Source organism: Hypanus sabinus, chromosome 4 (assembly GCF_030144855.1).
Source record: "Hypanus sabinus isolate sHypSab1 chromosome 4, sHypSab1.hap1, whole genome shotgun sequence".
Taxonomy (NCBI): Eukaryota; Metazoa; Chordata; class Chondrichthyes; order Myliobatiformes; family Dasyatidae; genus Hypanus; species Hypanus sabinus.
Genome location: NC_082709.1, coordinates 166,283,718 through 166,296,390, shown reverse-complemented (window position 1 = coordinate 166,296,390; position 12,673 = coordinate 166,283,718). Strand labels below are relative to the sequence as shown.

The following is a 12,673-nucleotide window of genomic DNA, read 5'->3' as shown; positions in this document are numbered from 1 at the left end:
GTTTCATTGTTCTTAAAGATTTAGGGGGGGTGATATAATGTCCCATCGCCTTGAATATCAAGATGATACCCTGGATTCTATAATTAAAAATTATCTTGCCCAAGAAGATATTAGTTACCCATCTAATATCTGTACTGTACTGTTGCTTTTACTTCAGCTACAGTGAAAGTTATTATTATTAACTTTTGAGTTTTCAAACATAAAGAAGCCCCCCTCCCACACACACAATGGTTTTGAGGCCCACCTCCTGACACATGTGTTAAACCACAGTAAACACATTTACAAATAGGCATTTCCATCATTTCCAGTGCAGGGAAAGGTAAAACAGCAAAATCTAATTAAAATGTTAAACCATGCAAATATAATTTACTTCAGTAAGGTCATTGCTTTTAAATTTAAAAGAACTTTTGCAAGAGCTCCATATGTAAAAAGATAAAACTCATTAAAGGACTGAAATTAAGTATCAATTTATTTAGTAAATGATTTAATTAACCTTTTAACTGTTTTCATACATATGTGACTTTTTATTAAAGCAAACCATAAAATTTAAATAAATTTTCATTACAATGAGTAAGAAGGAGATTTGAAACTTTAAAACTGTTTCTTTAATAACATATTGGAACACATGCAAAAACTGTCTAAACAGCTTAGAGCAGCTCTTCAAATAAACCAAGGATGTTGAATACCAGGAGACTCCTCCCAAAAACCTGGATGGGTTTACTTACTTCCGTTTCCTTCTTGCCCTGATTTTCCAGGAACCTCACAAAAGAAAGAGGCAACCATGCAGAGAATGATACAAACCCCAGCCAATGTCGCCCAGGGTTCCGTCCTGCTTTTGTACCTGCTTTGCAATGATAGAATTTTTTTATCATCAATATCTGTTTCAGTATTTTCAATATGTATTCAGTTCACAAATCCAATTTCACTACGTTATGGACTGTACACAACTTACACAGAAAAGAGATCTAAAGCAAAGAATTTATTACAAAGTATTTTCTTTCCATATTTTCAACTATCAAGGTCTGGAATTCATTAACCCAGTATATAATTACTAATGGCATAAAATCTCACTCATAGATGTTTCACAATCAAACTTGTGTATTGAAAACAAGAAGTTTTATTCAAAATTATTTGCAACACCTAGAATATAATGTTCCTGAGAGAGACAAACTTAGTGTTCAGAAACCTTCTAAATATGCAAATAGGATTTGTCATAATACATTGAGGGAGATTTCTGCTTGTATTTAAAAAGTCAAAGCACTTTCAGAGCAAGGGGTGATTAAGAGTTCATGTCAGCTTAAATCTCCACAACTTAATACTTTATGAGATTTAACTATCAAAGCATAAGGATAGCAGATATCCTTGTTAACTAGATTTTAGTTCATGGAGCTACTTCAGGCAAAAAAGCATTTCAGTTCTGGTTACTGAGATGGATGGGAAGGTGAAAAGTGCCCTTAATGAAGAACCTTAAACTTCACGGAGATTGTCTGGATGTTTGATAGCCTTACAAACATTGAACAAAGCAGCTTGGAATATCCTTGCCATTTTACCCAACCCTTAACACTGCTCAAGGTAGGATCCTGAAAGTGGAGAAAGAATTAAAAATGCAGAATTCAAAAGTAGAGGTAAGTGATGCAAATGAGGTAAGAGAGCAGCAGGCAAGGCACAAATTACCAAGCCTCACATATTTCTGGGATTTGAACCATGAAATTCAAAATAGAATTTGTTAAGAATGGGAGGGAAATAAAATCCTTGACAATTTCCCATGACCATCAAATGCACTAATGATTTCTGCCAAATGGTATAAATTTAAAAGGCAAAAGTTTTTTTTTACACATTCATGGTATACTTCAAAGATATATGAAACACTGTTTCATACCAATTTGGATTCAGACTAATTCAGTTAAATTCTCTTTGCATAACTGCATCTCTTGTTTGTGAACTGGATACACCACTGAACATAAACTGAAACAGACATTAGTTTTTTTTTCCTCAAATGAACTGACGACAGAAGTGAAACATGAACCATAAATCATTCAACATTTTGTAAAAGAAATACAGAAATGCAAAGCATTACTTCCTTTTACTATTTCTGTCTTGTTTAGACTGAAAGCAACTTGTGCTCCCAGTATTGTATCCTACTGATACTTAAGTTAAAAAACATTTGGTTAGGCTAAAGAGAGCTTTAAAACCCTGTAATTTTATGAATGGCCCAGGATATCATAACATTAACTATGATTTTAAAAATCCTTTAAGTTTTACCTAATGGTTCTGATTAATATCAATTTTGAAGCAGTAAATAATAACATTGCAAGTAATATGCCAAGTTTCATCTTTTCCCTTCTAAGGATTCTTACCAAAATCCTCAGAAGTCCTGGCTATTCAAATAAGACATTTAATCCAGGACTCAAATGCATTTACCATTTAACACTGTCTTTCATTTTATTACCCATTTCTGCACAGCCTGTCTTAAATATTGCAAGGAGTCTTAGAATACTTGCAAGAATCAAATGCAGTGGAACCAAGTGCTTCAGCCCAGTCCAAGAGGTCTCAAAATTGAGGCAAACTAGGAGAGCAGCTTTCCACTCATAACAACATATTTTCTCTATTAGTCAGCTATTTCCTCTTTCACTTTTGCCAGAATAACCTCATGCAAAGCAAATGATGTCTACAGAGAGCTCTATCTGTAGGTCATATTCTATGTAGGATGCACATAAAAAACAGCACCATTTAATGCAGAATGTCAATCAATATAAAATGAGCAGGAAGAACTTCTTTTTCAAGTACTTAAGATTTGATTGAGATCAGCAGCCACTTAGAGAAGAGAAATCAACTCTTTTTAAAGAGAAAAATGAAGTGTGCAATGTCAATACGAGATTCTTCTGGACCTCGCCCTTACTGACCCATATCACACTCTTAAACTGTTGTAGAATTTTCTACTTCAAATACTTCAAAGCTGGTAATAATAAGATATCCACAACTATGTCCATTACCTTCCTGATCCAGGCTTGAGGACCACTATGTGTTAATTCCTCATAGGTCAAGACTTGTGCTCCAGTACTACCTGTGAACTGACCAGGCAGAGAGTTTGCCTGAGCCCACACATCAATCTGACAAAAATAAAATATATTGAAACCACATTAAACCATTGAATACTTGGTTTAAATCCAATTACATCAAAATAACTTGAAGACATAAACATTCAAAATCTATCAATATGTTGTCAGTCTAGAGGGCTAACAATATTACATTTACTCCAACTAAGATAGGCTGCTCGGACCCACCAGTCTACAGAAGATAAGCACAGATGTTCCAACACAGAGGCAATCAATTTGACTCAACCTAACTGTGCTGCGTTTATCTCCCACCTGGCCTACAATCTTTCAATTGCTTTTACTCCATTCAGCTATCATACCAATATTGAATATTAGTATGGTTCCTGTTTCAACAAATCACCATGAAAGTGAAATACACAGCCTTGGTGTCTGATTGAAGCAGTTTCCTTGTTCATTGTCCTAAAATCTATCTATAGTCATTTTTTCTAAACCATCTTCAAATATGAATATTTTGAATTGGAATTCACCCTTAACAAAGATATTCAATTATTTGAATCAAATATTTTAATAACAAAACTGGCAGTATTAATACAATTAATTCAGTTTTAAACAGAATGAAGCTCCTATAAACAAATAAAGCATTTTGAGTATGTGAGTATGCAAGAATCATCTGGGAGGTGGGACACGGGCTATCCAAACTAAAAACTAAAAATGATTATGCTCCACATAAAAACATCCCTTGGAGAGAATCAATTTGCATTAGCTAAATTTTAATGCTAAATGGTTATACCTTCATCCATTATAACAGATGATTTTCTGCAGAGGTTAGAAAGATGTATTGTGACCTTATCAATACTTATTGATGTATAGTACATATATGCTTATTGATATGTGTACATCACCTTACAATGACTGTGTGTTGTACGATGATCCCAGACAGCAGGAGCTAAGAGTATCTTACGTTCAGCAAAAAATAAAAATACAAATGCTGCCCAGTTTAATGGTTATTCTGAACCTGAGAAGCTGCATACCCGCTCTATGCACCTACTCCCAATGCAACTTACAATAGAATTGCCATCCATTACACACCTTTTACAACATGAAGCAGCAGCTGGAGAGAACTCTTCTAAATTTATGTTTTATATTATCTTATTACAACTTAGAAAAAAAATTGTTTAAGCCAGTCATCAATTAAAATTATATTTGCATTTACATTAAGAAAGGCTTCTAATTTCAGATTCAAACAAAAACTACTGTAAGAACTGTCAGTTCAGATGGTTGTTCATTGAACATTAATGTGGTGGGTGGATAATAACTTTGTAATCTTAGTCAACTATTTGGCAACACTTGCTGTAAAGAATTGAATATGTGTTATTACTTCTTAGGCAAGGTCCCAAGGACGACCTGCAAGCATAGAGCATTCCTCAGAAGAAAATAGAATCGAGAAAGGGAAATTTAGGAGACAGAAAATAAACTGTTAAAACATAATTAAAAGTGAGTGAATAGTGGAAGGATAAAATTGCTTTGAAATTGAAGCTGCAAGTAATGACAATGACAATGCAAAAACTCAGTAGAAAACAAAAAGGTTAACATTTAGATGTCATGTCTTTCAAAAATACTATCAAACATTTCACAGTAAACAAATGGGAAAGTAGTGACCAGGGATTCATGGTAAGATACTCAATTAGATGAATGACCTAATGGTGCTAAATGAGTGAGGGATGAGGATCAGGCTATGAGAGGAATTCTACTCTTCTTCCAACAGTGGCACGGAGAGCTTTTCTGGTGATTTACAATGTAGTATACACCCTGCAGTGGAATATCAGTCAAGATTTCAGACAACCACACAAACTCCTGGACAGTTCCAAACACTCATTTCAGAAAGAAAGAGAGCATCATTCCCCAGACCATTTCCCACTTACCTGTTCCTGTGCTCTGAGTATCATTGACATTGCTTCCACATCATACGGATTCTTAACAAGACGTTTCTGTGCCTCTGCTCTCTCACTCATTGTTGCAGAGATATCCACAACCTAGAACACAAAATGCTAACATTTCTATTTGGAGAGATATAAACTGCAGAGCATTTTCTTCTTCAAACAATTTTAGTCTTTGTTTCTTGGCTCCTTATTGAAATCTGAACAGCCCACATTCGATTATTTGACAATGGCACAGCAGTTTATGTTACCAGAATGGTTTCCATGTTGTATGACTCTACTGTGGAGATAGGAAAGATGCCATTAAACAAAAGAGTGCACAAAATATTTAAAAGATAATTTTTTATTCATAGATACAGCGTAGAACAGGCCCCTCAGACCCTTATAGCTGCACCACCCAGCAACTCACTGATTTAACCCTAGCCTTATCATAGGACAATTTACAATGACCTATGACAATTTACAACCTACTAACTGGTGCATCTTTGGACTGTGGGAGGGAAGTGGAGCACCTGGAGGAAACCCATGTGGACACAGAAAAGAACATACAAATTTCCTTACAGAGGACACCAGAATTTAACTCTGGATTCCGATCTCCCGAGCAGTGTCACACTACTACTAAGCTATTGCCGGGACCTGATGACCTGAGTTATAGAGATAATTTGGGCAGGCTAGGTTCTTTTTTGGAACGTAAGAAACATAGAAAATCACAAGAGGCATAGATACATAGAATGAATATATACATTATTTTTCCCAGGAAAAAGAGAATCAAAAATATAGAGCATAGGTTAAGTGAGAAGGATAAGACTGAGAAGACATCTGAGGATCAACCTCTTCACACAGAAGGGGATGGGTATATGAAACAAGCTGCCAGAGGGTGTGGTAAAGGTATTTACCACAAACAACACATAACAACATTTAAAAGTTATTCAGTCAGGTGCATGGATAGGAAAGATTTGAGGGATATGTGCCAAATGTGGACAAATGGGACTAACTTAAATAGACATCTTGTTCAGCATGGACACGTTGGACTGAAGGGATTGTTTTCATATATTACTGAATGACTCTATGACTGGTATTCTACAGAAATGTACCAGAGTTATTCCCCAGAAGCCTCTGAAATTTAAATTCAATTAATAATTGCTGTTAGGGAAAAAGCCACCAACCTATCATATCAATGATCAGAATCAGATTTAATATCATCTGCATTGTCATGAAATGTGTTAACTTTATGGCAGCATTACAATGAAATACATGATGAATAAATACAGATAAAAACTGACTAACATTAAGAATGTATATGTCAGTTATAGTTAAGTTAAAGTAAGTTGTGCAAAAAATAAAAAAGTAGTGAGGTAGTGTTCATGGGTTCAATGTCCATTAAGAAATTGGATGGCAGAGGGAAAGAAGCTGCTTCTAAATACCTGAGTGTGTGCCTTCAGGCTTCTGTACCTCTTTCCTGATGGTAACATCATGAAGAAGGCATGTCCTGGGTGGTGGGGATCCGTGATGGTTGACACTGCTCCTTCAAGATGTCTTGGATACTACAGAAGCTGTACTTCTGATCAATCTGACTAATTTTACAAGTTTTTGCAACTGATTTCAATCTTGTGCAGTAGCCCCCCACCCCAATACCAGACGATGATGCAGCCAGTCAGAATGCTCTCCAGGTATATTTGTAGAAGCTTTCAAGTGTTTTAGTTGACAAACCAAATCTCCTCAAACTCCTAATGAAATATAGTCCCTGTCTAGCCTTCTTTATAGCTGCATTGATATATTGCATCCAAGTCAGGTCTCAGAGATATTGACACCAAGGAACTTGAAGCAGCTCACTCTCTCCACTTCTGATCCCTCTATGAGGATTGGTTTGTGTTCCTTCGTCTTACTCTTCCTGAAGTCCACAATCAGCTCTTTGGTCTTGCTGATGGTGAGTGCAACATTGTTGCTGCGACACCACTCAAGTAACTGTACATCTTGCTCCAGTACTCCCTTTTGTCACCACCGAAAATTCTGTCAATTTTACAGTGCATGTATCATCAGGAAATTTATAGTTGACCACAGTCACGGGCATAGAGAGGGTAGAGCAGTGGGTTGAGTACACATCCCTGTAAAATGCCAATGTTGACTGTCAGCAAGGTGGAAATGTTATTCCTAATTCGTACAGATTGTGATTTTCCAGATAGGAAGCTGAAGGTCCAGCTGCAGAGGGAGGCACAGAGGTACAAAGATACTCATGAAAAGAGACTAGTTGTTGTAAAACCCCATCTCGTTCACGAATTTCCTTCAGGAAATCTCCCAGCTTTACCCAGTATGGCCAATATATGACTCCACGTCCACCTCATGTAGTTGAATATCCAATGCCATCTGAAATAGAATAGCCAGCAGTTCACTTGTACCAGCATTACTTTGTTGTACAAACAAAGAATGGACCATCTGGCATCAATGTAGGGTCTGTATTCTGACACAACCATATGGCTCATTTGACCTTGCAAGGTCCTCCACACCAACATCTAGGCATCACCTAGTCAAGCAATCATCTGATATAGCTTCACTCAAGGAATCATGTGTAAGAGGGATCTTGGGGTCCATCTCCATAGCACCCCAGAAGTGGCCACGCAAGTAGATAAAGGCATGCTTGCCTTCATTGGTCAGTGTATTGAGTATAAGAATAAGGAAGTAATGTTGCAGCTATGTAAAACTTTGGTTAGGTCACACTTAAGAATAAAGTTTGCTGTTCGGGTCAGCCCATTCCAGGAAGGATGTGGAAGCTTCACAAAGGGTGCATGAGAGGTTTACTAAGATGCTGCCTGGTTCCAACTGGATAAGCTAGAAGTAGTAGTTGAACAAACTTGGATTGTTTTCTTCGGAGAATCAAAGGCTGAGGACGGAACTGATAAAGTTTATGAACACACAGGGCAACAAATTTTTTCAGAAGTGTTGCTTCCTCAGAATTTTTTTTGTTTATGATGGACTTCTTGAAGATGAACACAAATATAATTTCAGACTACTTGTATCACATAGGAATTTGGAGAAACAAATTAACTTTTATTGAATATAATGTGTTTAGTTGCATAATGGTGCTGATGCTTTGCAATAGTTCAACTAAGTTAAAAATATTTTGTTAATGATTTTCATTTGTACTCAGTATCTGAGGCTTCTCGCTTAAGTGTCCAACAACTATTCGTCAACATTGATGGATTCCAGTTGCCCTGGTATCTTTTCTCCATGACCGCTATGTCCTGGTGAAACCTTTCACCATGCTCGTCACTAACAGCACCAAGATTTACAGGGAAGAAGTCTAAATGGGAATGCAGAAAATGAATCATTAGTGACATGTTGCATTTCATGGTTTTATATGCTTGAAGCATGCTTTCAACCAGCTGCATGTAGTTTGGTGCTCTGTAGATGCCGAGAAAAATTGCAACAACTTCCTTGAATCCCTTCCATGTAATTTTCTCCAGTCCCACTAGAAACTCTTCAAATTGCCTGTCATTGATAACCCATTTGATTTGTGGACCAACAAAAATGCTTTCCTTAATCTTGGCATCAGTTATTCTGGGAATTATCTGTCTCAAATATCAAAATCCTTCATTGAAATTTTTGTGCCTGGTAATAGCAAATCCCATCCCTACAGTCCTGAACCCAATAATTATTACTAAAACCCATCCTGCCATGCTGCAGCCACGCCGCCTAAGCTAACCAAGCATGCCTGGACAAGATAGGAAACTTACCAGCTTACACTGTAGGCAACATTTTAATTGATTTGAATTATGAATTGAAATAATAAACATAAGTTTATTAAAAAATGGTGCATGATAGGGAAATTTCATGATGATTTTCATGATCAGTAGCCCAATGTTCATAAGATACACCTAAAGGTATTCAGAAAGCAAAATCTTTGTTGTCCAGTGTTATGGGAGGCTTATATGGAGCAGACAGTCAGAATCATTTTCCCAGGGTAGAAATGTCAAATATTTTATGATATACATTTAAGGTGAAGAAATCTTAGAGAAGATGTCTGGGGTGAGATTTTTTGTTACACAGAGAGTGATAGGTGCTTATAACAGGATACCAGGACAGATAGTAGACAATGCTGCAGACTCTTCATCACAATCAGTGGATATTTCCTGTCCATTCTTCAAAGTTAGTGGTTCACTGCTATACAGGCAGGAGGGAGCAGCCCAGGAGTCCTCAATATTAACTCAAGTTCTTCTGGTCAAGATGGCACCAGCATACAATGCTCCCTCGGTTGACATCTTCCAGATAGTCTATTTTACTTCTTTTACATAGGTTTCTCATCTTAAATATGTTTCTGGGACTGTTAGAGCCTGCAATTTACAGTCTGGAGATAGTTTGAGTGATCCAGCGCTTGGCTATCTTCAAGAGGATTCTGGTAAGTGAGCACATGCTTGGACGGCCTTGAGGCAAAGAAACTTCGAAATGGGGCATGAGCTTATGTTCAACTCCGTTAACTCTGTTAAAGAATTAAAACATTCTTTATCGCCAATAAAGCACCAAGGAAGATTAAGACATCGAGGCAATTGCAGAAGACGAGCAAGAGATCAGTGCCAACTGCCTTCCTTTTGATCACTGCCAAGAAGGAGTCTGTGAGCAGCCTATCACTGTGTGGCTCGCTGTGGTGGGCAGGGAGGCCCCTGAGCTCATGTGGTGTCTCCCTCTTCATTGACAGAGGAGATGTTATCATGGCTCTGGGTTATTATTGGACTATTGTGTTTATGAACTGTGGACTTTCTCAGACTTACAGTTTTTATATTCTGTGTTTTTCACCCATTAAGTTCCATTTTGCTCTAGAAGGGGAGGGGTTTTGGGGGTTGATGCCCTTGTTCTGGTTTGTGTGAGGGGAGGAAGGTTTGGGCTCGATGTTCTTGTTTCATTTTGTGCGGCAGAAGGGGACCTGGGTGTTGATTATTGGAATGCCATTCTTTTTTGTGTGGGGGGGTGGGTTTGATGCTCTCTGAACGACCTTCATGTACTTTGTTTTGTGGCTATCTGAAGAAGACGAATCTCAAAGTTGTACATGGATACAAACTTTGATAATAAATGAAACTGAACTTTTTGAACCTTTTGACCCTATGAAATTTCACAGCCTCAGATTAAATGTGGGTAAGGAACTACCTCTTGAATACCACCTGATGTCCCCTTGCATTTCATGAATCAATGTTCCTCCACTGCCATAGAATACAACATGGAAACAAGCCCTTCAGCCCAATTGGTCCATACTGACCACAGCATCCTCCATGCTAGTCCCAGTTGCAACTTTCAGCCCATTATCCTCCAAGCCCTTCCCCTCCATGTAACTACCCAAATGCCTCTTTAAGATACCATCTGTTTACACAGTCATTAATTACACAGTGCATTGTGCTAGGGTAAGGTAGTTCTTCTGGTGAAGGTAAACCCATGGCGATGTTCGATAGAGCATTCCAGGATTTAGATAGACCAGCAATATATTTCTAAGTCAGGATACTGTGCAGCTTGGAAGGGAACTTTCATGTGGTGCTGTCTCCATGCATCTGCTGCCTTTGTCCTTCCTGGTAATAGGGGTTGTAGGTCTGAGAGGTGCTATAGGAGGGAGGGGTTATTGTAGTCCAAGTTTTTCAGCTGTAAATATTAAAGCCACTGTGCACCAGTGAAGGACAGAAAGAATGTTCGGACAGTTAATGGCATGCCAATCAAATAGCTGCTTGCCTTGGATGGTGTTGATCTTCTTGGGAATTGTTGGCCCTACAGTTATGCAAGTGGTGAGTCAGATTGCTGATTTGTGCCTTTTGGATAGTGGAAAGGCTCTGGAATGACTGAACATAAGTGACTCACTATAGGATATCCTGCCTCTGACCTGCTTGGTATTTATTATCGTCATGGTATTTACTGGCTGGTACAGCTGAGTTTCTGGTCTGTGGTATAGGGATGGGATTACTTTCATCAGAAGAACTACCTTATTCTAACTGAATGAACTCTGCAATGATTTAATCTGTATGCAAGACAAACTTTTCACTGTATATTGGTACATATTACAATAATAAACTAATACCAAGTAAATCACGTGGCTCACTACCACTTTGCGAAGAGAAATTAGGAAGTTGGCCTTCCAGGCAATGCCCAAATACTGAAAATAAACAAATATTTTTTAAATGTCCAGCTGGCTAGTTACTAGCTTAGAAGCCTTGAAGTGAGCATCAACCAGATATTTAAAGTGCTTAATACAGTGCCAATTAGAGACAAAGTAAGAACTCTAACCAACTTTCTAACCTTTGACCGTCAGCATCTATCATTTAATGATTAATTTAATTAATGGTTAATGATGCAAAATATAATTACATCATTATTCTACCAATGAAACAATAGATTTTCAATAGGTGTGATTGGAAGCTAAGAACAAAATAGTTAACAAATTCAAAGTTATCCTGCAATAATTTAAAAAAATCAAATTTGCACCTATTCTTTGGGATTTGTTGAGAACCATTAAAAAGAAATGAAGCATGCATCTCCCAATCACACACAGCATAAATCCACTGGCAGAATTCTCACCTGAGAACTGACTTCTGGAAAGACATCATCAGTTGTTTCTTTACTGTTTTTTTCCACAGGAACCCATTTTCCATAACCATTCAGCACCTCTTTCTTCCTGTGTTGTGAACCAGAGGAAACTGGAAACTCCTTAGTTAGAGCCACCTGGGTTTTTGCTGTTGGCTTCACTGTGGCATTCTGCTAATAAAGGGACACTAATTTAAACAGCACATTGAGCAACCTTCTTCTAAACAGAGGCACTCTAATGTGGATACTAATGTCAACTCCATCTCAGCAGGGTTGAAGAATTAGGAGTAACCCCACCTTGTAGGACCATCAGAATTAGATTTTGACTCCAAACTGAGACATTCTCAGATTACTGTGGGCCGATGATGTTCGTGTAGAAGTTTATTATAATTATTGATTGTTTAATATAAAAGCAGAAAGTATTGGCCTACTTAGCAGGTCAGGCACCATCTGCTCAGTTAGAGGGAGGAAAAGAGGGTTAAAATTTTGCTATAACAATTTACGCTGGAAAATGTTAATCCAGTTTCACCCTATCTTACTGCATGCTGCACCTTCTGTTTTTATTTCATTTTTCAACATGACAGACAATATGAGCTTAAAATGCTCAAGGGGTTTTCTTCCAAGTGAAGAACCAACACAACAAGGTGAATTTTCAATAACGGATTAAAATTTTACTCAGCAAAATATAATCACAAAAAGGGTTCACTCTTTGACTAAAAATGTTTGATGTTAGGGTCATGGAGTCATAGAGTTGTACATAGAAAAATCCCTTTAGCATCTGTGCCAAGCGTCATACCTACCCATACTAATTCCACTTGACTAATTAATTCAAAATCCCCCCTATGACTTACTCATTTAAGTATCTGTCGAAATACACCTTAAATATTGTTACTGTTCCTGCCTCCACCCCCTCCTCTGGCCACTCAACCCATTTGTGTGAAATTTTTTGCCCCACAGAATCCCTGTAAATCTCCTCCCTCTCAACTGAAACCTACACTCTCTAGCTTTAGACACCCCTACATGGGAAACAGACACTAGCTATCTATTTTCCATTCATAATCGACAGTTCAGTGAGAAAGAATGTCAATGAATGAACTTAGAATTAGAAAATAATTCCTGAGGTGACTG

General features: G+C 37.6%; 1 protein-coding gene across 7 annotated transcripts in view; it reads right to left on the bottom strand.

Moving 5' to 3' along the window:
• LOC132393460 (protein SON-like) overlaps positions 1–12,673 on the bottom strand; it is a 50,520-nt gene that overhangs the window by 4,888 nt on the left and 32,959 nt on the right. For 3 of the 7 annotated variants that reach the window (XR_009511871.1, XM_059968717.1, XM_059968719.1), the window contains exons 6-9: positions 11,540–11,719; positions 4,979–5,089; positions 2,994–3,110; positions 726–844 (exon numbers count right to left, since the gene is read on the bottom strand). Coding sequence is in view for 6 of the 7 variants with exons in the window: in XM_059968717.1 (XP_059824700.1) it covers positions 761–844; positions 2,994–3,110; positions 4,979–5,089; positions 11,540–11,719 (492 nt within the window). In the remaining variant the exon portion in view is untranslated. The remainder of the gene's footprint in view (positions 1–725; positions 845–2,993; positions 3,111–4,978; positions 5,090–11,539; positions 11,720–12,673) is intronic. The other 4 variants (XM_059968720.1, XM_059968721.1, XM_059968715.1 and 1 more) reach the window with 3 other exon arrangements.